Here is a 25,485-nt window from a genome sequence, read left to right as displayed (position 1 = left end):
TTATGAATTTCTATGGTCAAACGATATCCCTTAAAGAAGTTATAACATTCTACAAATGTCAAGAGTAATATCTATGCAATATAAGAGAGATTACAAAGAATATAGGAGGGAGAATTTACAAGTAAAAGGTATAAATCATTTGACAGCAAAAAAGAAAAAACATCATCCAATAGCGATTTCGTGATCTTGTCGCTGATGTACCAATGCCAAATTCATCCCGTTTGTAGTAGGACTGCTTGCTTGACTCTCTTCATCAACTGCTCTAAAGTATGAATAAGGTCCCCAACCTAGTGTCAACAAATCCACAGAGTCAGCTCAAAAGTTTAATCACAACTAAAATATAGTAAACAGACAGCATAATGGTACTTGATGTGGTAAGTGATGGTGATTATGTTTTTAAAGAATATTTCAATAGGATGCATAGCAAGTCAGCCAAAGTATTCAAAAGCGACGTTACCCTTGGTGCTATGTGGTGAAGGGAAGAACTGGAGATAGCAAACGAAAGAAATGAAAAGGCCTGCAAAGAAGGTAAAAAATTGAATTTGACGTTAACAGAACAGAAAGGTAAAGTCTCTCATGAGTACCCTCAAATATACTACTTTGTATATAACTGTAACATTAACGAACCTAATATAGCTCCTGCAAAGACATCTTGCCAATGGTGCCAGTAATCATCAACTCGAGATACACCTACAAGGGCTGCCATAAGTAGAGGGAGGAACACAACACACAATTTTCCTGCATGCCCCCTTCGATCAAATACTTGGATTTTTCCTGACAAATACAACGATAGAAATCCAAGTCCTGCAAAAGACCCTGTATCGAGTTCCAACAAATACCTTTTAAGATACAGAAAGGTATAACAAAACAAACCAAAAATTAAGATAAAAATTGGTTGTAGCAGTATCAGCCAGGTTACGAAAAGTAATTGACAAATAAGTATCATTTTTAATCTGAATACTCAGTACTGCCCAAGATTTGAATATAGTGTGCTCAGGATCAGAGTTGCTTACATGAGGTGTGACCACTAGGAAAACTCTTGTGCCCCTCCTTTATCACAGCAGGATCACCATTGCATTTTACATCACCAAGGAGATCATATAACTGCAGTAAAAGGACAGCACACCGCTAATCAGAGTTCAATTGCACAACTGAGACTTATTTTTTCAGAATTTCACAATGAATCATACATCCTGGCCATCAGGAAAGCAGCGCCAAAAGAAGTCAGGTCTAGGTCGGCCAACTCCATCTTTAATAGCATCTGTAATGACGCCAGTAATGAGTACTGAATACAACAGGCCTGCATATTGTAGGAGAAATTGTAAGTTGAGCCTCCATAATTTTCTTTAACAAGAAAATAGAAAGGAGCATAAAATATCATGACTATACCTAGAACAGCATGATGTAAATCATGGACATCTCTTCTCCTAAAGTAGCGGATGTTGAAAATAATTATAGGCAGCAAAACCGCATATATCTGCCAAACACATGCAGCATTAGACCTGAACAACCTTATGGTTTTGTTGCATGTTTCTTGGCTAACATGATGCAATATAGCAATATATAACAGAGTTTTTAACAATTATATAGAGACTTACAGGAACTGCCCATACTGGAACTGTATTTGACTTCAAAGGATACTTAAGATCTGTCATCATATCCTTTCCAACAAAGCGATAAAATGGACTTATGACATTCAAAATGATTTCAATGACCACCAAAAGTATCAGTATTAACCAATCATGGAGGTGTGTTCTTGCTATTGTGGCACCATGAGATTTAATCGAGTATGCTCGAACCTGTTCACCGATTGTCATTCTCCCCTCCTGAACAATACAACAGCCATGTTATAACCCACAATGGCTGACAGAATTCATCTTCTTAGTCAGATAAGCATACATGAATTTTAACCTAATTTGCCATTTCAATTTCTGTTAGAAAGTAGCATCAACAAGCCACTAACAGAATTTCGAGCACTAAAGCTTTGTTACAGCATAGGTAATCACCTTTTCAAGGAAGAACTTATATGTTTTCAATGAATTAAGTACCTTGCAGATCTATCATAGAGCAATTACATCTTAAAGTAGCTTTTACATTACACATTTTGCAAGTTAGTACTTTTAACTTTTTCTTGAAAATGTGATTTCCTTTAATGATACTTTTGACTATAATATATTAAAAAAATTGATCTGGCCCTAAATTGATCACCATTCTGCACATAATTGATAAATGTAGCGAAATTTATTAATTATCAACAATCTTTTTAGAAACTAAATTCCTACAAAAATTTGAAGTCAAGCATGAATTCTTTCTATGACATTACCATAAAGCAAAGAAAAATATGATAACTACATTTCACATTACCAACACAATTTGAACATTCTATAATTTACGATCCCCTCGAAGTATAAGGCAACCGATCAATGACGGCGAGGAGTTAATTATAATTTTTATACATACCCAAGAGTGTCTATTCCTCTCCAATGCTCCAATTATAGTCATCCCTATCATCTTCCCATAATTACGTACTCCTTCCGTCCCACTGAGATTGGTTCACACCTCTTAATTTGCGCAATGGGACATTCAATTTTGATAGACGATGAATTTTAGTGTGACGGATGGATTAATAAAATGACAATCTTGTAAGCAATATCCAATAATAAGAGCAGAAAATTTGAAATCTAGTTTGAACAAAAAGGTAAGCAATACCCAATGAACATCAAAACAAGCCAGTAAAATGACAAACAGAAAAAACCCCAAGAAATCGGGCCTAGATGACATCACATAAACTGTACCTTAATTTAAAAAGTACATTAAACTTTCATATATTAGCAAAAAAAAATTGTCAAACTTTTATATTGTGAATCATCAAACCAAAAGTCCCTTATTTTTATGGGTCTTCAACAATGCAGGCAACCAAAGTTAACACTTTATAAAGATTTACTCCAATCCGAAATTAATAGTCTTCACAATCTAATTTGAAATAATAATGTGACAACTAAATTAGGAGACGGAAAAAAAACTAAAATCTATCATTTAAGTCTACTAGATTGACAAAAAAAAAAAAAAAAAAAAAAAAATCAAATAATTGAAATCATTGACTTCTATAAATAACAGATTCAAAGGTTCATCGTTTGCCATCGAAATTAAGAAATAATGATAGATAAATTACAAAAGAAAAGAAAATATGAGAAAAACGAAGAAGAAAACCTGTTGGATGAATGTAGATGATGAGTGATAATGGAGAATAGAGTTGGTTAATTGAGTGGAAAGAGGAGAGAGAAAGCCTGAAAATGGTGAAAGATAGAAATAGCGCGTATTACTCTGGCCTAGGATTTCTCTAATGTTGTTATTTGTGAACTGCTCCGTGTATTTCCATCGATATTGGGTTGAAAATTATAATGTTGAATAGACAACGGTCAAATTGTTATGACATTCTATTACGTAATTTTTCTTAAATGAACCTGGTCCACAATAACATTATTGTGGACCAAAGTTGTCACGTGACTTTACTCAGCTGGCTGAGTTTACTCTCCTCTCTGCCTCTCCTTTCCTATTTTCTTACATATTAATTGCTCCAAATTACCAATTTAATTCTTTCCTTTATTTTGCCAATTACTCTGACATTTTCTCTCTCTTCCCTTCTTTCATTTTCTCTCTCCTCAGCTCGAGCTCATCAATGGCGAGAACCAGAGGAGGTGGTACATTTCAACGAAAACGCGGCCTCCGTTCTTCTGCTACAAAAGTCGACGAACCACAACCTTCAGGTAATCTTCGTTTATTTCTTTTTTACTGCAATATTTAGTTGATTAATTGTTGTTTTCTTTAACTGAAATTATTTGGATCAATTTTGTATGAATTTTCGTTCAATTTTGATTGTTTTTTGTTTTGTGATTCAATTTTATTGATAATGTGTTGTTGTCGATGATTATTTGTGTTAATTTGAACTGGTTATTTGTTGTTTTTCTCTAATTTCAACTATTTGTATGAATTTTTGTTTTAATTTTGTTTTGTGGTGAAGATCTAGGGTTTTGCTATTTTCGATTTTTATTTTCTTTCAATTTTATTGTTTCCTGTTTTTCATTCAATTTAATTGTTAATGTGTTGTTCTCGATTAATATTTGTGTAAATTTGAGTTGATTAATTATTGTTTTTGTTTAATTGAACTATTGTTAATGTGTTGTTCTCGATCTAGTTTTTTGTGAGGTTTGAATGTAATTTTGATAGCAATATGTTTCATGTATGATTTGTTAATTGTGCTTTATATAATAATTATAAAAATTGTTAAAGGTTACTAAAATATACATTTTGATTTCTTTTGTATACAAATGTTGTCAAAGGATTGAAGAAGAAAACTAGAGCTAAAAAGAAAAAGAATGCTCCTGAACAAGATGTTTCCAGAGAGCTTCATGAGCATCAGGCAACTGGTTCACCTTCATCTCGGCAAAAGAGAACTCGAGAAGATGAACCTGAATCTAGCGTTCGCGCTACTGCTCTTGTACGTGTTAAGAGGCAAAGGACAAGAACAAATGCAGTTGAAGCTGGTGGTGATGTACCTATGTAAGTAACTTTGTTTACTTTGTAGTGTTCTGAAAAAATTAGATTCAACGTGCATGTTTGTGTGACTTTGCGTTATTATTTCTATTTTGCAGATTGCGACCATTTAAAACTAAATGTAGGCCTTTGCAATTGGTTGACTTGATGTCTAACTTTACTGATGCTCAAAAACTTTCTGTGAATGAAATCGGCTTTGGAGGGTTGTTATCATTGAAATTGAAAAGGAATCCTACTAGTATGTATAGGTGGCTAATTGACTGTTTTGACTATGGTAGCTGCATGTTTTCAATAGACAATAGTAAGGAGTTTGTGGTCACTGAATATGATGTTTATGACGTATTTTGCCTTCCTTTGAACCCTAATAATGTTGAGGAGATACCTCGATCTGCTAATAAAAGTAATCCTGACTTTGTTTTCAAACATAATTGGAGGTTGAATTTTGGGTTGGCAGATGAAAATGACCAAATTCCACTTAATTTGTTAGAGGATAGGATACCTACTTTAGATCAAGGTGGTGATGAGTTTAAGCAACTCTTTGTTATGCATGCAGTATCCTCTTTTCTGGCTCCTACTTCTAACCGAACTGATGATCTTAGGATTGCTAAGGCAATTGATGATGTTGAACAAATTAAAAATTTGAATTGGTGTAAATATGTTCTTGAAAAACTGTGTGAAGGTGTTAAAAGTTACCAAAAAGGAGAAATTCAAAACTGTTGTGGTTGTATTTTGATGTTGGAGATTATTTACTTTCATAGGTTGAGATTTAGGAATGTTGAATTAAGTACTTCTTTACCCTTAATTCAACATTGGAATGATGAGTTGATTAGGGACAGAATTAAGAAGGAAAAGTTGTCGAAAAGTTTTGGTTCAGGGATTTTGCTCTGTGATGTGTATCTTGTTAGTCGTAAGCTGAATTTACAGGATGCTCCCGTATGTACTACAGCAGGAAGTGTGGGAAATGTTGAACATGTTAGGGAGGGTAATGATGGTACAATACAGTTTAATCTCCCACCAGGTTCTATGTCAGATCAGGAGATTCATTCATCTGCTATTGATGTAAGGAATTTCTGACTTTTATTCCTTTTTTTTTTTTTGAATTATTGGATTTGATTTCAATATTTATACATGATTTTTTTAATCTCTTTGCAGCCTGTTCATGAACAATTTTTGTTCATGAAAAGAGATATGAATGTGATATCTTGTTTTTACAATGACAAGATAAAGGAGATTCTTCTTTCACGCCACAATGAGATTCAAAATGCTACCGGTGTTAATGATTCTCAGGATGATCGTTTTTTTTTGGATCCTCAAGTTCAATCTGTGATTGATGAGATCTCTGAACTTGCTATTTGGGTGACAAAAATGCCCGAGGTGTTGGATCAAGTTTCTGCATTTGAGCAAAACAAGACAAATGAAGGGAGGGAGGAAATTAGGGAGGAAAATAGGGGAACTTTACCTGTGATTGGCTTTGAAAATATTATTACAAATGGAGGGTCCAGGTGTTCGATTTCTTTAAATTGGAAATCTGATGAAAGGCTTATTGTTATTTCACACTTTTTGAAGTCAAATAACAAGGAAATGAAGCTATTGGATCCATTAGTCTTAGAGATTGTTGACTATTGCATTATCAATGATTCTTGTTTGCCTCCTAAGTAAGTAAGCTTTTACTTGATTACATTGTTTTTCTTTTATTTTTTTATTTATTTATGAAACACTTTTTTAATTCTTATTTTATATTCTTTGACACAGTGAACTATTGGTATGCTTTCATGAAAATCATTTGATTCAAAGGCAAGAGTTTTACACATTAGGAGAGCCTTCTGAAATCATGAGCAGTAGTATTTTGGATTGCTGGGCGTTGCTTCTCAATGAAAATCAGAAATTTGTTAAGGATGGACCTCGAAAATTGTACTTTGGTTCTTCAATTAGTGTGAGTTTTTTGATTATTTCAATGTTTATACATGTGTTTACTTTTCACTTATTTTTGTATTTGTTTAAATGTTATGAAGGTTACAATAGTAGAAGCTGCCTGCAGTGATGACAATTCACAACTAGTGGACAATGTATATCAAGAATTGGAGGAGTGGATGAAAATAGCTCATGATTTTGATTTGTCAGAAGTGGAGCTGGTAATACTTTCTTTTTTTGATGCTATGATAATATAGTTCCTTTTTTTTATGTTGTAGTTACCTTTATTTAAATGAGAGTGCATATTGTAAAATACTCTTAGAAAGTCTACATTATAAATTTTTTGTGACCTTAATTATCAGTTGATAAAGGGTGCCATTTTTAGTTTGACATTTTCAGAATGAATGAATGGTTTTGAATTGAAGAGTATCAGTGGGTGCCATCACTGGCATACTTTATGACTTTCAGATATATTCTCTATGAATAGAAGGGGACGATTTTAGAAATGCACTTATCCAACTCTTCGCCCTTTAGCTATTGATTTGATTTTGGCTGATCTTGTAAACAGTTGCAAGCTTGGTTTGTGACCTTAATTATGTGTGTTTTGGTATGTATTAACTCCTATATGTAACACTTAACTACTCAAAGAACCTGTGTACAGAAAAATAATTTCAAATAAGAGAATTTGAGGGAAGAAAAATAATTTTGCTAATTATGATATCTTTGTTGCAGATATTTTTACCTTGTCTAAGTGGCAATCATTATTGCTTATTTGTGGTGAATTTGACTCAAGGAAAAATTCAGTTTATTGATAATCTGAATTATGATGAGAATGGTCGTAACTTCTTCAAAAAGTTATCTAGTCTCTTGGTATTACTTTCTCACTCTTCCATATTTTTACTATATTCTTGTCTAAAGGTTTTTACAGTGAGTTTTAGTAATTAGGATTTGGACAAATGTGACTGTGATCTGATTATATGATTTTTTGGTAGTGTGATATGATCAGTACCTTCTTTGATCAAAGACTTACTCAATCTGGAGCTATGGTTGACTATGCTTTGGAGTTTCCTACTTTGAATTGGAGATCTAGCAAAGATAATTCAGATTCTGGTGTTTATACTATGATGAGTATGCTTTTATTCAATGGAGCTGATGAGTTTAAATGTGAAATTTTAAAAACAGTTATGATTCTATTCCTTTTAACTTATTTCTTTTATTTCTTTTAATTAATATCACAATATCTTATATCGATTATATATTTTTTTTAGGCTTCAAATAGGAAGATTCTCCGGGTTCAAATTGCTGCATCTTTACTGTTATCTGATATGAATGAAGCTAGATCAAATGTAATTGGTAAGGTGGCTGAATTCAAACCTGATAGGCAGCATCTTTCAAAAGAGGTTGAAGAAAGAAGGAAGAAAGAGATTGAGCAGAGGAAGAATAAGAAGAAGCAGACTGTAGACAAGAAGCAGAAAGGAAAGGCTTAACATTGTGAAACTGATTTTTAAACTTAGTTGTTATCATAATTTTTTAAACTAAGCAAAGTACTTTGAAGAATGTATAGCTAATTAGTATTCATTCAACTTTTGTGTAGGTTATTGAATGAAGAATGGAAAAATATTCATTTTGTGTAAACAAGCTTTTGCCAATATATTATGAAAATGGTATATTGTTTGTTTAATTCAATTATTAAAGATCTCTGTTATTTTATGTCACTATATGTTAAAATAAAGTCACTATATTATTTATAAGGTCATTGTTTGGTTCAAAAAGGTCACATTTACCATAGATCACTATATGTTAAAATAAAGTCACTATATCATTTATAAGGTCTTTAGTTGGTTTAATATGTCACTTCATTACCATAGGTCACTATATGTTAAAATAAAACCACTATATTATTTACAAGGTCTTTGTTTGGTAATAAAAGGCTACTTCCTTTTCAATATTTTATAGTGTCAAAGGTATAAGGACTATGTTTTAAATTAATGGTAATTATCATAGGTCACTATATGTTAAAATAAAGTCACTATTTTATTAATAAGGTTACTATTCTAAATATAAAGGTAACTAAGTCAAAATTATGGACTATGTTAACTAATGGTAATAAACTAACAATATATATAAGGGTATTATATAAAGATTACTATATTAAAATAAAGATCACTATATTGTAAAAAAAGATTACTATTCCAAGAAGTATATACCTCAAAATTAAAGGTTACTATGTTAATCATAAAAGATACTATATCATAATAATCAGTATTTAAGATTTAAGCATTTCAATTTCTTGATTTGTTATATGTTGATCACAGGAAACATTGAAACAGCTTTAACAACTAAAAGGAGCCTTCTGTGTAGGACCACAAACTACCAATTAACAACAAGTTTAGAGAAAAAAGGTTTGTGTATAAGGTATTACAGTACTCATGTGCTTTATTCCTTGTTTCTTTGAAAAGCAATAATTACAATTAAGATCAAATCAAAAGACATAATACTATAACAAAGGACACTATGTCAATCATAAAAGACACTATATCATAAAAAAAGACACTATATCTTAAAAAAAAGAAACTATATAAGTATTTAAAAGATATAAAGTTTCCAAGAATGAAATTACAAATAAAAGGTAACCATGTAATAATTCAGGTTACTATGATAAAAAATATTAATATTTGGTGTCTTAAAACTATCAAAGCATATACTTATTATTAAAATTTGGTGTTTTGGCACCAAATTCTCTATGTTTCCTCCTCTTCCCCTTTTTCATGTAGTCATAGCTTCCTGGAATCCTTTTATTTGATTGGCCTCCTTTAGTTTTTGCACGATCTGGGTCTAGTACTTGAACCACATTAGACGAAGTTGCTTCTGAATTTTCTTCTACACCTGTAGTGTTCTCAGAATGGTTGTCAGTTGACTTCATAGCAGAAATAATCTCATCAATTGCACTTGAATCTTTTGCATAGCTTTCTTCTAACACTTTCCTTGCTTTTTCAAACTTGTGGCTCTGAAGGATTAAACTATAATACTTCCTCACCATGTGTAGCCGCCAGGGTGTGAAGTTGTTTAATGTCCCCTTCTTCCTTTGCTCTGCCTCAATACTCTCCCAAACTTTATCCTTAGCCACTTTAGTCCACCTGATAGATATGTATTGCTCTGGGATTTTTTCAACAGAATGCATGTGTAAGATTCTAAGGCTATGGAAGCATAACCAACCTGACTCTTCAAAATTCTTGCATGGACATTGAATTGTTTGGTTAACAGGATCATAAGTTACTGCTTGAGTTGTGCCATCTCTGCCTTCAAGGTACACTTGGTAAACCATTTTGTCTCCATTAATGAATAGCAGTTTAGTTTGTGATCCAATGGCTAGGTTGAATTCTTCTTCAAAGTCCCTGAATAATGTATGTGTATAAACCTCAGCAGCATGTTTTAGTAAGGCAGACATTGGATAGCTTGAAGTAGGAATTGATTTTATGCTATTGAACTCATAAAAATCCTCATTCCTTCTCCAAGTCTTCACTGTGTTCTGAAATATGTTGTAGAATTCTGTCAAACTTGTTTTCTTGTTTGCTTTGAATCCCACTGCATGATTTGTGCTCTCACTTCTCTGTGATGACAAGATTCCCGCGGAGAAAAAGTCCTTACTTAGAGCTGTTGACCACTTGTGCTTCAGTGAGTATAACCTTTTGAACCAACTATTGTTTTTCAGTTTGTACTTTGTCATCATTGAATCCCAACATACTTCAAACTGAGCTTCATTAATACAACCACTCAAACATTTCATGAAAGCAGCTTTGAATGTATCATCACTCTTCAAAACTCCAAATCTTGTTACAGCATTTTGAATCAAGTGCCATAGACATAATCTATGTCTAGTATTTGGAAATACCTGCACATTTTTATACAGTTACTAGAGTTTTAAAAATGGTTACTGCATTTAAAATAGAGGTAACTAAATATAATTTCAGTACAAACATATTTATATGTAGTGGTATTCAAAAAGTTCCTTCAAAAATAGAAATTACCTTTGGTATTGCTTTTGCCATGGCTGCATCTTGGTCCGTAAACAGTGAGACAGGACATTTACCACCCATTGCCTTTTTGAAGGTCTCAAATAGCCACACAAATGAATCCGTGGTCTCATCACCAATAAAAGAACAAGCAAACATAGTGTTCTTCCAGTGGTTATTTATTCCTACAAAGGGTGCGCAAATGAGGTTGTAACGATTCGTCCTATAAGTGGTGTCAAATACAGTGACATCCCCATATATTTTGTAATCTTCAAGCATCATGGAATCCCTCCAAAACAAGTTACAAACCCTTCCTTCTGTATCCAACCTTACTCTGAAAAAGAAGTTAGGGTCCTCAGAATAAGCTTCTTGTAATTTATCACAAACTACTTGAGAATCTCCTCCTTCAATAGCCTTTATTTTCAGTTTATAACAATAATTCATGTGGTCTTTCACTGTATGACCAATAGCATCTTCTCCTCCAGCTTCATTTAACATGTAATTAAAGGATTCCATAGGTCTTAGTCCAGATTCTTGCATGGCCTCAATTGCTTGCCCTTTAATTCCAGTCATTGCACGCTCTGAACGGTGGAAATGATTCCATTGTGGTCTAGTGAGTGGATGATTGTGCACCAACACATGCTGAACTATCTCAAATTGCCCCTCCTCATTCAATTTTGCTATTATCAAAGCATTACAGTTTGTCCTTGTTATTGGAACTCTCCTACTTTGTCTTGTTTTTTTTTTTAACTGAAGAACTCTCTTCTGTCAAGAGTTCTTCTGGAATTTTTTCCTTCTTTTTACCAGAATTTCTTAGTCCGGCTGCAGAACATACAAAGAACTTTTTGGTGATGATATCTTTAGTTCCAACTTTGCTTGTTTGTTTTGCTTTTCTAACACTAAAACCAACAGCAGCAGCATGTTGACAATACAATTCATGTATTTCCGCAAGTGTTGCTCGAGTTTCTCCTACTAACCAACCACTAATCTCATCGTTATTACTTGCACCTGGTATTTTTTAAAAAAATAGATCACTATACTATCACTAAAGGCAACTATGCTACTTAAAAGTGGCTTTGCATGTCAGAAAAGCTTTAACAAGCATCATATAATTACCATGTATTTGTTTTAAAAAAATAGATGACTATACTATCATTAAAGGCAACTATGTTACTTAAAAGTGAGTTTGCATGTCTATAAACCTGTAATTTTCAATCAACATAAATTACGCATAATCGCATAATTCACAGTTGATTAATCGCATAATTCACAGTTGCATAATCGCATTGCATAATCGCTTAATTCACATTATCAAATTAATAAAATACCTAAACGCCTAATTTAATTTTCCAAACAAACAATTGCATAATCGCAATTCAAATTATCACATTCTAAAATTAATTGCATATAAATATATCGTATAATACCTTGAGATTGCATTAGAGGTTGATTTTCCTCATGAACTTCATTCTCATCCTCAGCTTCAATAATAGTTTGCTCTTCATCTTCAACAGCTTCGTTCAGATCGAAATCGATGACATTGATATCAAAGTTTTCTATAGTGTCCTGTATACTTTGATTTAGATCCATTTCAATTGATTTTATAGAAGAATTCTCCATAAATTTTGAAGAAATTGATTGATTAGTCTGAAAATAAACCCTAGAATTGAGTAGAAGTAGAAGGAGAGAAATGAAAATTGAAGCTCTGGGAAAGTTGTTAATGGCGTCGAAAATAAGGCTTGGGAAATAAGTTAGTAGGCTGTGGCAGAAGAGATATTAGTAAGCTTGGGAAACAAGTCAGAGGGCTGGGCTGGGTTTTGTGGCAATTGGCACGTGAGACCATAAGGTCCACAATAAATTTATTGTGGACCAGGTCCACCCAAGAATTTTTGTCTATTACGGAGTATTTATTTATTTTATTTTATTATTTTTTTTTTAAAAGAATAGTTCTATTATTATTAATACTACTTGTTCTCGTCCAAAAAAATATACTACTAGTATATTACTTGTAAATTTATACTACTATTTAAATTATGCTTCATGCTATTAAATAATGGAGTACGTATGAACTATGAAACATATACTTTTCATTATTGTAGTGTTTGCTTTGTTTTGGTTTTGGTTTTGGTTTTGGTCAAAAATGTTTGCTCCATTGATAATTCCCATTAATCACATGTACAATGTATAATAAGAAAAAAATATATATTTATATGTATATATTATTTTTTTATTCTTATTTTAGAGGGTTGCTTAGACTCTTATGCAAAATTTGTGTGTGAGTGTGTGTGTGTGTTATTTTTTTTTTTTGAAGGAAAGCGTTAGGGTATTTTTATTAAATCACTATTCGCCAAAGTAATAATGCTTTGAGGAAAACATCCAGACATACAAGATCCCTACACGCTTTACATATAAGAAATTTAAAAGAAATTAAAGCTATGAGCTAATCGACAAATATCATCATAGATCAAACATAAAAGCTCAGAAATTATAGCTATGAGCTAATTTGTTTGTAAGTGTTAAAAGAAAAGAAAAAAGATAGAGAGGAGAGATGAAAGAAATGGCAATTTAAAAAAAAAATTGCAAATAATATTTTTTTTTTTATTATTTTGAGATATTTATCGTTATATAATTATTTAAAAATTAATAATAGAACAACCCGTCTTGTGTGTGGCCACTTATAAAAAAACAAAGTAACTCATATAAAACTGAGCAAGTAGCTCCTATAATACTAACTGAGTATCCCTTATAACACTAATCGAGTAACCCTATAGCACTGACGAAGTAACCCCTTTAACACCAGCCAAAGTATCCCCTATTACACTAACGAAGTAACTCCCGCCACACGGTGTGGCCAGCTACATATAAGACTTTGTGATAATAGAAACCTTTTTTATTTTAAGATATTTATCGTTATATAATTGTTTAGGCAAATCTCAACAAGGACATATGAGAATCTGCTAGGTTTGAGGGGTAATAACAATCATACTACCAAAAGCATACAAATTAATAATAAAGCAATAACAAAGCAATAGATAAGCAATAAATAAACAGAATGAATTCGATTGTGAAAAGAGAATAAGTTTAGAGATACAATACTGAGTAAGGACAAGCCTCCTTCTTCAGTAGGGATGAAGCTCCGTAGGTAAATGTAGAGTAATTCTATTATATTTAGAGTATATGTGCGTACATGAATGCTGAAAATGTCTAATTACACTTATTTATACCTAGGGATCTCTAGGGTTTACAAATATCTTCAGAATATATTCAAAATGAGGAAGATCTTCTTGTTTTATCTTCTTCCCTGTTCTGTAGGTGTATCTTTGGCAAGTATCTTCTTGATTGATATCCTTGATGCTGCTTTCCTTGTTTGTTCCAATCAAGCCGTTTTGCCTATTCTTGCTAAATTACTGATCTTGGATTGATGCCCTAAATGTAATGGGTCGTTACAATACGGGCCCAACAATTGCCCCTAATTTTTATTTCCAAGTATTGGAAGTGAAAATTACCTAAAGAAAAGCTTTAGAAAATATTTTGAATTTCAGAAATTGTTCCAACGGTTAGCAAAATAGAAAGTGGTGGCGGTTTTAAGGCAACTTCCTCGATAACTGTGAAGGGCGGTTTATTTCCGTCTTTGGTATTTATTGGGTGTGCAGGCTCTTGTCTAATCACTTCAATTGCTTTGCCCCAATTTCAATTTCATCAGGTACTTTCTCTCTCCTCTCTATTTGCTCTGTTTTTCACTTTGTATTTTTCTCTTGTTTTTGCGATGGATAATCATGTGAGAGTGATGTTTGCTGGGGTGGATGAGGGTGTGAAAAGGCCAAACTTGGTGGCGCAGAACGTCTTTCCTGCCAAAGATGTCTATCCTTCCACCATTACGAAGGATGAGGTTCAGAACATCGCTACTATTGCGCGGTTTCCTGATGGGGTTGTGGTGAAAATTCCATCTTCTAGGGAAAGGGCTGACTGGACTGCCCCTAGTTGGGTGTGTTTCTTTGAGTACCCCTTTGTAATTGGGCATACTTTTCCTTTTTCAGCTCTTGTTCGCCAATTTCTTTCTAGAGTAAGGGTTTCACCTTGTCAATTATTGCCCCAAACTTGGAGGGTGTTGAGAATTTTGGATTTGCTGAGTGCAAAATTAGGTATAGAACTTGATGTGAGGGATTTGTGTTACCCTTATAATATTAGGACCAGTGGTAAGGGTTGAGTTGGTCTTCGCCTGAAGGATGGTGTTGGTCCTTTGGTGATTGACTTGGAGAAGGCGTTTGACAAGAAGTGGTATCACAAGTTCTTTTTTGTGAGGATTGACTCGTTGGGTGATGATTGTGATTTTTTGATTGACACTGTTGAGGCTGAAGGTATTTTGTTTTCTTATTCTTTTATGTCCTTCTCTCCTTCTTTGTTGATTTGGGCTTATTTTCTTGTTGGTTGCAGTGAGTAAACTGAAGCAGCGCTCTCAGTCTCCATCCTTGATAGACAAGTTGTATGAGTTGAGTGCAGACGAGAGATCTTTCATCAAGTTGACACAGCCTGAAGCAGTTATTCAAATTAAGTCTTTGGACGAATCTGATTCTGAACAGAAAGTTGCCCCAACTATGTCTCAAGGTTTGTTTTCTTTCTTTCTTATGCGTTTTGATGTTTTGCTATACTAGTAATTTTGTGGATGTGTGGTTGATGCCAGTTTGTTTCGCTTTTGATTGACTTAGTTTGTGGGTTTTTAATTTTTTTTGAATCAGTTGTATCCTTGCTGAATATACTTGTATACAATTGTTAATCTATTTGATTCAATTAGCATCCTTGCAGTATACATTATTTGTTGCGTTCCTTGTTGTGCTACCTTTGAATTCCTCTATGTTCCTTGTATATACATCGAGGTCACTAAGGTCTCATGATCTTCTTAGTTCGTCTTCCATCTTGGGTCGTCTCAAGTCTCGCTCGTCCCCCCAGACTTCTGAAACTGTTCCTATCAAGATGGTTGCTCCCAAGGGTGTCCCTCCTCCACCTCCGCCTCGTGCTAGTCTCAAGAGGAAGTTGGAGATGCCTATTGATGTTGACGCTGCTGAGTTTTCTTTTGACTCTCTGGCTCCGCATGTGGATACCCTGCTGTTTCCTTCTTTCAAGGATCGTCAATCCTCGATGACTTTTGCTGACCTTTCACAAGAGGCGGCCGTCCAGTCTTTCCAGGTATAGTATACTCCGAATTTTTTTTAATAAAATCAACATTATTGAACTATGCTTCTTACACTTCATCTTTGCTTTGCAGAGCCTTCAATCTTGCCTTGGTGTTTTAGGAAAGGTGTCAGAATTTACTCGGGTGTATGAGGCTATGAAGAAGGAGCGTGATGCTCTATCTGACAAGTACAAGGCTGCTACTGAGGCTTTGAAGGCTGAACGGACTAAGCATCGGGACTGCATTTCTGAGCGGGATGGGCTGAAGGGTACCCTGAAGGAAGCTGCTAACGAGGCCATTGATGCTGCTACGTACTACTACGGGAAGGCACGTCTTGAGATGATGGAGGAGTTTCAGCAAGGAAAGCATGAGGCTTGGGATTATGATGGTGATAAGGCTTCTTTCGAGAAGGCGTTTCCTGAAGGGACTGCTGCTCCTGGCTCACTGCTGCTAAGCTTTGCTGATGAGGAAGTGAACTCCCCTCATAATGAAGAAGTCAAGGATGCTCCAGAAGTTATGAAGTCTGTTGCTGAAGAAGTGGTCCCTGCTGACAACATGGGGGAGAATTAGTTTAACTGGTGCTACGTCACCTTTAAAAAAAATGTAAAGCTTTTGAATGGTGTTTATGTTTACTGCCTCAGTGCAGTTTGGATAATTTGTTTTTTGTGCTACACTTCTGTAGCTGGATAACTTGTTTAATTTTGTTGCAATGCAACTAAGTATTTCTGTCCTTCTTGCTGTGTGGATATTGTTTCTGTATAGTGTGTTGTGATTGTATTGTAGTTGTATCACGATTGTATTACAGTTGTATTACAGTTGTGATGCTACTTACATGTGTTTGTATGCCTTGTAAGGATAGTAGGTCTGTTCTGTTCAAGAATGACTGGTCATCGTTCTGTGGTGAAGGGACTTGTTTCATTCTTGCTCAGTAATGTCAGTCGTGCTCCTTGCAAAACAGAAGAAGGTGAGGGGTGGCCGTGGGTTTCCCCAACGGCCCTCCGATGCCAAAGTCACTACTCGTAATGATCATAAATCAAATTGACAAAGAATAGGGAGAGATGAGTACCTTTCGTGCTGATTTTGGCTGTTGGAGATTTTTTGTGTTTTTCTGTTTTCTTCTTTTTTTTTGTATTTTTGCTTGTTTTCCTATTTTTTTGTTTTTCTTTTTGTAAATTAAAAGACAAAATTGAAATAATAACTACGTACCTTTCTTCGGAAATGATATAGTTTTAAATGTGCTGCGTTCCAGCTTCGCTGCACGTCTTTTCCTTCTGCATTCCTGAGTCTGTATGCTCCATTACCTACTACCTTAGTGATTTCATAGGGTCCTTCCCAGTTGGGTGCTAGCTTTCCTGCATTGACTTCCCTGGTGTTTTCGTATACCTTCCCGAGAACCCAATCTCCTAGCTTGAAGACTTTGATTCTGACATTCTTGTTGAAGGATCTTGCCACTTCCTGCTGATATGCTGCCATTCTCATTTGTGCGTCTTCTCTGAGTTCCTCCACTGTGTCTAAGTTGTGAATTAGTTCTGCTTGGTTTCTTTCTTCTGTCATTAGCCCGTACCTTGCTGTAGGTACTTCTACCTCTGTTGGGATTACTGCTTCACATCCGTACACCAGTGAGAAAGGGGTATGACCTGTAGCGCCTTTAGGAGTTGTTCTGTCTAACACAGTATGTTGGGTAGCTCATCTGCCCATTTTCCTTTGGCTCCTTCCAGCCTTTTCTTCATGTTGCCTATAAGAACTTTGTTGCTTGATTCTGCCTGTCCGTTTGCCTGTGGGTACCTTGGTGTAGATGTGATAAGGGAGATGTTCCATTCCTTACAGAACTTGGTGGTTTTGTTGCTGATGAATTGGGACCTATTGTCTGTAATGATCTCTACTGGTACCCCGAACCTGCTTAGAATGTTCCTCTTTATAAATGAGATGGCGTGCTTATCCTTGATTTCCTTGTATGCTTCTGCTTCAATCCATTTGGAGAAGTAGTCTGTCATTGCTAAGAAGTACACTCTCTGTCCTGATGACGGGGGCAGCTTTACTATATCCATTCCCCACTTCATGAATGGCCAAGGTGTCAACGTTGGGTGTAATTCTTCTGATGGCTTGTGTGTCAAGGGCGCATGTTTTTGGCATGCTAGGCATTTCTTGGCGAACTCTGCTGCGTCCTTCCTCATGCTGGGCCAGTAGTATCCCATTCTAAGTGCTCTGTTGGCTAGATTCCTTCCTCCGGAGTGATTTCCGCATTCTCCCCTGTGCAGGGATTGTAAGACTTGCTGAGCTTATTTTCCTTCCAGGCATCTTAAGAAAGGTCCTGCTGCAGATTTCTTGAGGAGTACGTTGCTGATCAGGCAATACTTGGAGGCTTTCTGAGCGAATGCTTGAGGTGTTACTTTCCCTGTTGGTTTCGTGTTGCCCAAGAGGTATTCTTTCAAAGGCGTTGTCCAACTATTGTCTTCTTCTTTTGTAGGGCTTGCTTGAATTTCGTAGACGCTCATGGTTGACTCTTTCTCTATGGCTGGTGAAAGTACGTGTACTAGTGGGATTGCTCCAAATTCTTCTAGATTGATGGTTGACCCCAAATTTGCCAGTGCGTCTGCTTCGGTGTTCAGGTTTCGGGGTACTTGTTCTATCTTGAACTCCTTGAACTCTTTGATGAGCTTCTTTGTGACTTCTAGGTAAGCAATCATCCTAGTGTCTTTTGCTGCATACTGCCCGTTGACTTGGTTTACCATGAGTAAAGAATCAGAAATTACTCCCAGGTGTTGTATCTTCATGTCCCTTGCAACGGTTAGCCTTGTGATTAGTGCTTCGTATTCAACTTCATTATTGGTAGCCTTGAAGTTACACCTTATTGCCTGTGCTATCTTGTCTCCTTGGGGTGATGTCAGTACCACTCCTAAGCCTACTCCGCGTATGTTTGCTGCACCATCTGTATGGAGTGTCCATTTCTACGCAGCTTTTGGTTCCTGTAGTGCCAGTACTTCCTTCTGCGCTTCTTCTTCAAGGGTAGGGCTGAAGTCTGCCACGAAGTCTGCCAAGGCTTGAGACTTGACTACCGTCCTGGGTTCATACTGTATGTCGTATCTGCTCAGATGTAGGGCCCATTTCTCCATCCTTCCTGACATTTCTGGCTTCCTCATGATAGCTCTGATGGGGTAGTTGGTTCGTACTTGTATGGAATGGCTCTCGAAGTATGGACGTAACTTTACTGAAGCAGTGAACAAAGCTAAAATGATTTTCTCTAGTGATGCATACCTTGTTTCCGCACTGAGCAGGGTCTTGCTTACGTAGTAAATTGGAAGTTGTTCCTTTTCTTCCTCTCTTGTGAGAACTGCACTGACCGTCCCTTCAGATACTGCAAGGTATAGCTGAAGTGGCTCTCCTTCTTTGGGCTTGGAGAGAATCAACGGGTTGGCTAGGTATTCTTTCAGCTTCTGGAATGCTTCATCGTGTTCCTGTTCCCACTTGAACTCCTTGTTCTTTTTCAGTACCTCGTAGAAAGCTCTGTTCTTTTCTGAAGACTTTGAGATGAACCTGTTCAGTGCCGCGATTTTTCCTGTTAAGCTCTGTACATCCTTCTTGGATTTTGGTTGCTCTAGATCTAGGATGGCTTTGACTTGTTCCGGACTGGCTTCTATTCCTCTTTGTGTAACCATGTATCCCAGGAACTTTCCTTATTGTACTCCAAATGTACACTTTGTGGGATTTAGCTTCATGCCGTATTGTTTCAGGATGGCGAATGCTTCTCTAAGGTCTCTAACGTGGTCTTCTGCCTTCTTGGATTTAACTACCATATCGTCTATGTAAACTTCCATTGTGTTTCCAATTTGTTCTTCAAACATCTTGTTTACTAACCTTTGGTACGTTGCTCCTGCATTCTTCAACCAAAAGGCATCACCTTGTAGCAGTATATTCCTTGACTGGTAATGAAGGCTGTTTTCTCTTGATCATCCTTGTGCATGAGGATCTGGTTGTAACCACTGTAGGCGTCCATAAAGGATAGCAACTTGTGTCCTGCTGTGGCATCTACTATGGCATCGATATGCGGTAAAGGAAATGGGTCTTTTGGGCAAGCTTTGTTGATGTCTGTAAAGTCTATGCAGATTCGCCATTTCCCATTCTTCTTTCTTACTACCACCACGTTGGCGAGCCATTCTGGGTACTTTACCTCTCTGATCTTCCCCGTTTTCAGTAGGTTTTGAATTTCTTCATTGATGATCTTGTTCCTTTCTGGCGCGAATTTCCCTCTTTTTTGTTTTACTGGTGTATGCATTGGATCTACGTTTAACTTGTGGGTGATAACTTCTGGGGAAATGCCTTTCATGTCTTCATGGGTCCAAGCAAACACATCTTTCTCTTCTTCTAGGAAATCGTAAATTTGTTGTCTGAGTTCCGCTTTCAGCTCTGATCCTATTCTGACTTTCTGATCTGGATGTATGGGGTTCAGCTGGACTTCTGTAGCTTCTTGCTCCTCTGATATGCTCAATTTCTCTTGGCCCAGCTGACCCTCTGATTGCTATGCTGAACTCTTTTCTGCAGATGTTGCCTTCAGTGCTATCTTATAACATTCTTTGGCTTCTTTAGGATCTCCTCTGATTTCTTGAATTCCCCACCTAGTAGGAAACTTAATGACTTGATGGTATGTAGAAGGGATGGCTTTCATCTCATGTATCCAGGGTCTTCCCAAAATCATGTTGTATGAAGACAGAGTGTCGATTACTAAGAACTTGACTTGTAGGTTGATCCCTTTTGCGTACGTTGCCAATGTAATCTCCCCACTTGTCTTTTTGGTTTCCCCGCTGAATCCTACTAGCATTGTTGATTTGTTGACGATATTTTTCTCATCTATGTTCATATGCTTCAGGGTGTCTAGCATGATGATATTTGCAGAGCTTCCATTGTCAACTAGGATTCGCTTGATCATGCAATTTCCAACCGGGAGTGAGATCACTAGACCGTCATGATGACCTTCTACTGCATCGCTCTCTTCAAACATGATAGGGATGTCTATCTTGGATTTTTCCCTCTTATCTGGTTGCTCTTTGTTGCTTTCTTTTGCATGTCGCTTCGCTGCTGAATATGTTAGACCGCATACTTCTAACCCTCCTGATATGAAACAGATGGTTTTTACAATTGGAGGTGGGGGTGGAGGACCTCCTTTCTTGGACTCTCTATCCTTCCCTGAAGCTTTAGATCTATCTGACAAGAGTTCTTTGAGGTAGCCCTTCTTTAGCAGGTATGCAACTTCCTTTCTGAGCGCGACACATTCATCAGTAGTGTGACCGATATCTGAGTGGAAATCACACCATCTGGATGGATCTTTCTTTTCCCTAGGCCTATCACTCCTTCTGGGTCATTGAACATTATCTCCCATTTTGTTTAAGGTCCTTATTACTCCTGCAGGGTTGACATTGAAGCAATACTCATGCAACTTGGGTGGAAGCTCAGGATCTTCCCTCCAATCAGAAAACTCTTCTTCGACAGCATTGACTGATCCTTCATTAAAGCGTGAACGCTGATACGGCTTGAATCGATGATCTCTCCTGGGGAAGTTGTTATTCCTTCTTGACGGACGATCTTCATCCTTTCTGAGCTCTGGAGTCTTTCTTGCATATGCATCTTCTTCAAATCTGACTTGGGCCATTGCTTTAGCTTGTACATCTTCAAAGGTTGTACAGGGGTATTTGGTTAATTCCTTGTAGAACTCGCTGTGATCTAGCAATCCTCTTCTGAACGCTTCAATGGTTGTAGGAGCGTCACACTTGTGTATTCCAATCTTTTCCCTGTTGAACCTGTTAAGATAATCCCTCAAGGATTCACCATGTCTCTGCACAACACGGTATAAATCCGATGATTGCTTCTCTATTTTCCTGCTGCTGGCGAACTGGACCTTGAATAGGTTTACCATTCCTGCAAAAGATCGAATTGTCCCATTATCTAAATTAATAAACCAAGTTAAAGCTGGACCTGATAATGTGGCTCCAAAGTCTTTGCACATGATAGCCTCTCTGATGTCTCTAGGGATTGAGCTTGTCATCATCTTCTGTTTGTAGAGGGACACGTGCTCATCTGGGTCTGTTGTTCCATCGTACATGGCCATGTTGGGTGTGCTGAACCTCTTTGGCACTTCTACCATGGCGATCTCTTCTGAGAAAGGAGACTCTATATAGCCATCTGACGCCTCTTCCTCCATGGGCTTAGGCATTCCAGGGATCTTGGCGATCTTGGCTTCGATTGCTTTGAGGTACTCTTTGACTACCTTCTCTATCTTTCCTTCCTCAGATCCTTCTTGGTTATTCTGCTTAGGGGTTCCTGCATTCAAAGAGTCTAGATCTAGGGTTGTTTCCCTAGTGTTAGATCCTTTTTCCCCGTTAGGGGTATGAAAAGTACCTGACATATCAAGCTGCATGGCTATCAGTGTTCTTTCTGGTATTAATGGTTTTAGAAGCGACTGATTGTATTTGGCTACGGAGGGCTTCATTTTGTTTGGTGAGACTGGTTAGTTTGGCTTCGGTTTGAACCTTTTGGGCCAACAGTGTTTCAATCTGGCTCTTTTGTTGGTCTAAGGTTTGACGGAATGCGTTCATTCCCTCATTGATTTCGGCCATGGTAAAGGGTACTTGGTGCCCAGACATGGTGTTTGTATTGGTTTTTTGGCGAATTGGTAGGTTAATTGATTATCAGCCCCACGGTAGGCGCCAAATTGTTTAGGCAAATCTCAACAAGGACATATGAGAATCTGCTAGGTTTGAGGGGTAATAACAATCATACTACCAAAATCATACAAATTAATAATAAAGCAATAACAAAGCAATAGATAAGCAATAAATAAACAGAATGAATTCGATTGTGAAAAGAGAATAAGTTTAGAGATACAATACTGAGTAAGGACAAGCCTCCTTCTTCAGTAGGGATGAAGCTCCGTAGGTAAATGCAGAGTAATTCTATTATATTTAGAGTATATGTGCGTACATGAATGCTGAAAATGTCTAATTACACTTATTTATACCTAGGGATCTCTAGGGTTTACAAATATCTTCAGAATATATTCAAAATGAGGAAGATCTTCTTGTTTTGTCTTCTTCCCTGTTCTGTAGGTGTATCTTTGGCAAGTATCTTCTTGATTGATATCCTTGATGCTGCTTTCTTTGTTTGTTCCAATCAAGCCGTTTTGCCTATTCTTGCTAAATTACTAATCTTGGATTGATGCCCTAAATGTAATGGTCGTATTACAATACGGGCCCAACAATAATTATTTTAAAAAATTAATAAACTATGTTCTTAAAAACATAATTTCACTTTCCCAAAAAAAAAAAAAAAAAAATAAAATAAAATATTTCACACCATGTTGAAATATCAAAATTCAAAAGAAAGGAATGAGACTATGAGAGTACCTTTTTGTTGCTTATAAAGTAATTATAGGACGGAGTAGTTGGTACTTGTAATGCGCAATGACATGCTCTTGTCAATTGTTGTTCATGATTATGCCGATTATAATGCATTTTTAATTATATTTATTAATTATTTTTTTGATGCAAATTTTATTAATTATTTAACTTTATTTGTAAATTGTAATATTAAAATGGGATTCCAGCCATGCCACTTGTGCTTTCCTACCGCAGGTACACCCATTGACTAAGGACATAAGGTATACAAAATACAACTTTTGGATGGGGTTGTTTAAGTAGGTCGTATTCAAAATTTAGAACAATTATTAAAATGGTTGAAAATTCTTGATTTGAGGTAGCCAATGTATAACAAAGTGAGAAATTACCCGTATATCATTATTGTTAACATTTTAAAACGAAAAGTAATAAAGTGTTACAAGTATTCCATACTTAGGGCCTGTTCTCATACGATTATTTTCAGTTCAGTTCATTTCGGCTTTAATAAGTTCAGATCAGTTCAGTTCAGCTCTAATAAGTTCGGTTTAATTCATTTCACCTCCTAATTTCCTTCTCTTATAAAATATTCATTTCAGTTCAATTCAGCTCTAATAAGTTCATTTCAGTTCAGCTCTAATAAGTTCAGTTCAGTTCAGTCAATGAGAACATGCCCTTATTGTGATTATTGTGATTGTGTCATTGTGGGGGATTACATTTACTATGCCTTTAATCTTACAACCAATACACTACACTTATCCCACCAACTTTTGACCATCATCAATTTCTTTAAGAAAAAAAAAGTTAATTAATTAACACTATGAAAATGTCCGTTAAAATATATATATATATATATATATATATATATATATATATATATATATATATATATATATATATATATATATATATATATATCTATTTCAAAATTTATATAAAGTAATAATAATAATAATAATATTTTTCGTTCTTCCACGTCATTTTTCCGGCAAGATCACCGGCGAGGTGTCAGGTTTTGTGATCGTCAATTTCTGGGCGTCTAGCAAGCATTTTCCGGCGAAGTTACAATGAGTTTCGTTGGTTGTTTCTGGGCTTATTTCGGTGAAGTTTTGAGCATTTTTTTTTGACGACTATTCAGGTTGTTTCTGGCGGCTTTTGGGTGCGGTTCTAAGGTGGTTTTCAAGGGGACTTTCAGGCGGAAATAAAGTGGCTATAAGGTTGGTTTTAAAGGCGGTATTAGGGGTTGTTTCGGTGTAGTTGGCAGTCGGTTTTAAGGAATGTTTCTGGTCGTGTTTCTAGCAGTTTCTGGGCGTGTTTCTGGTCGTGTTTTAGGTTGTTTTCTGGCAGTTTCTGGGCGTTTTTCTAGTCGTGTTTCAGGCAGTAATTTGCTAGCATTTTAGGCTCGTTTCTAGTTAGCGTTTCCGGGGTTGTTTCCGGGCATTTTTTAGGCAGGTTTTTGGGGCTATTTGTGGGCTGTTTTCAGGTTGGTTTTCAGGCTAAATTCTGGTCAATTTTGAGGCGAATTTTAGGTTGTTTCTGTGTGTGTTTTTGGTTATGTTTTGCGAAAGTTTCTGGTGCAGCTTCGGCAGCTCTTGGGTGCAGTTTTTTGTCTGTTTCTAGTGCATTTTCTGGCGTGTTTAAGGTAAGTTTTCAAGCGTGTTTCTGTTGAAATTTCTGGCAATTATATCGTTTATTTCCTGCTGTTTCTGGTACGTTTTTGGTGTGCTTTTCCGCTCAGTTTGGGTGCTGTTTTGGGTGCAAGTTTCTAGTCACTTTGGGTGCTGCTTTGCTGCGTTTTGGGGACTTTTTTTGTGCAATTTGTAGGAGTTTATAGGTACTATGCAACGGAAAATCATGAATCATATTCATAAAAGTACTTAATCCTAAGACCACATGCATAACACACAAGACCCATAATCATACCTTTGAAGCGTGAATTCCACGTAACAATTTGATTGACAAATCAGGGAAAGAATAGAGGCCCAAGCGTTGCTCCTCTACTTAGTCCACGAGCTTCGAACGAGGCGTCCGCCAATACTAGATTGGTCGAGTGATTGAGGAAAACCGCGATCACCACCTTTATTGGATTAACCGACCACCACGATCTACCACCACCACGAACCACCACACTGGCGCCAAGGGAGGAGGAGAGAGCCGTGAGATAGAGAGGAGTATGAGAGGGGTTGGTCTCGTGTTTTCTAATTAGGGTTTGATCACACTGATCAGATAATTGCATACTACTTGCAAACCCTAGGCACCTAGTCTATTTATAATCCCATTATAATTAGACTAGGGTTAGGAAGCCCAAAACCCTTCAATCCACTCCATGTGGCCGGCCATACTAAAGGATGAGGCCCATCATGGGCCTTGTCCTCTCGTGCCCGATCTAGACCCTTTGTGTGACCTTATAGGATCCGTCCAATTGGGCTTTGGGCTATTTTACTAGCCCAAAGAT

General features: G+C 36.4%; 5 protein-coding genes across 8 annotated transcripts; 1 reads left to right on the top strand and 4 right to left on the bottom strand.

Annotated features, from left to right (window-relative positions):
- Nucleotides 1-3,437, bottom strand: LOC145563752 (putative lipid phosphate phosphatase 3, chloroplastic). Of its 4 annotated transcripts, none has more exons than XM_081624177.1 (9): nt 3,211-3,437; nt 2,461-2,561; nt 1,599-1,826; nt 1,390-1,477; nt 1,191-1,300; nt 1,014-1,104; nt 628-816; nt 458-517; nt 1-287 (listed from the first exon to the last, which is right to left on the bottom strand). In XM_081624177.1, exons 2-9 carry the CDS (start codon nt 2,509-2,511, stop codon nt 163-165), a joined length of 942 nt encoding a protein of 313 aa, XP_081480303.1. In that variant the 5' UTR covers nt 2,512-2,561; nt 3,211-3,437; the 3' UTR covers nt 1-162. The 4 variants fall into 4 exon arrangements, with proteins under 4 accessions (XP_081480303.1, XP_081480304.1, XP_081480305.1 ...); XM_081624178.1 differs by having other exon boundaries at nt 2,461-2,542; XM_081624179.1 differs by lacking the exon at nt 2,461-2,561.
- Nucleotides 3,438-5,442: 2,005 nt separating this feature from the next.
- On the top strand, nt 5,443-7,952 carry LOC145564991 (uncharacterized). The gene is made up of 4 exons (XM_081625124.1): nt 5,443-6,686; nt 7,198-7,335; nt 7,458-7,646; nt 7,734-7,952. The coding sequence occupies exons 1-4, from the start codon at nt 6,519-6,521 to the stop codon at nt 7,950-7,952; spliced, it is 714 nt and encodes a 237-aa protein (XP_081481250.1). The 5' UTR covers nt 5,443-6,518.
- Nucleotides 7,953-9,157: 1,205 nt separating this feature from the next.
- LOC145564990 (protein FAR1-RELATED SEQUENCE 5-like) lies at nt 9,158-11,120 on the bottom strand. The gene is made up of 2 exons (XM_081625123.1): nt 10,494-11,120; nt 9,158-10,357 (listed from the first exon to the last, which is right to left on the bottom strand). Exons 1-2 carry the CDS (start codon nt 11,049-11,051, stop codon nt 9,158-9,160), a joined length of 1,758 nt encoding a protein of 585 aa, XP_081481249.1. The 5' UTR covers nt 11,052-11,120.
- Nucleotides 11,121-17,927: 6,807 nt separating this feature from the next.
- LOC145564989 (uncharacterized) lies at nt 17,928-18,422 on the bottom strand. The gene has a single exon (XM_081625122.1). It carries the CDS (start codon nt 18,420-18,422, stop codon nt 17,928-17,930), a length of 495 nt encoding a protein of 164 aa, XP_081481248.1.
- A 1,742-nt stretch (nt 18,423-20,164) lies between these two features.
- Nucleotides 20,165-21,685, bottom strand: LOC145564987 (uncharacterized). Its single transcript, XM_081625121.1, has 2 exons — nt 21,072-21,685; nt 20,165-20,996 (listed from the first exon to the last, which is right to left on the bottom strand). The coding sequence occupies exons 1-2, from the start codon at nt 21,683-21,685 to the stop codon at nt 20,165-20,167; spliced, it is 1,446 nt and encodes a 481-aa protein (XP_081481247.1).
- Nucleotides 21,686-25,485: the final 3,800 nt, after the last annotated feature.

The sequence above is a fragment of the Chenopodium album genome, chromosome 10, assembly GCF_948465745.1.
Source record: "Chenopodium album chromosome 10, dcCheAlbu1.1, whole genome shotgun sequence".
Lineage (NCBI taxonomy): Eukaryota > Viridiplantae > Streptophyta > Magnoliopsida > Caryophyllales > Amaranthaceae > Chenopodium > Chenopodium album.
The sequence above is the reverse complement of the archived record's forward strand: the minus strand, read 5'-3'. Positions and strand labels throughout refer to the sequence as shown.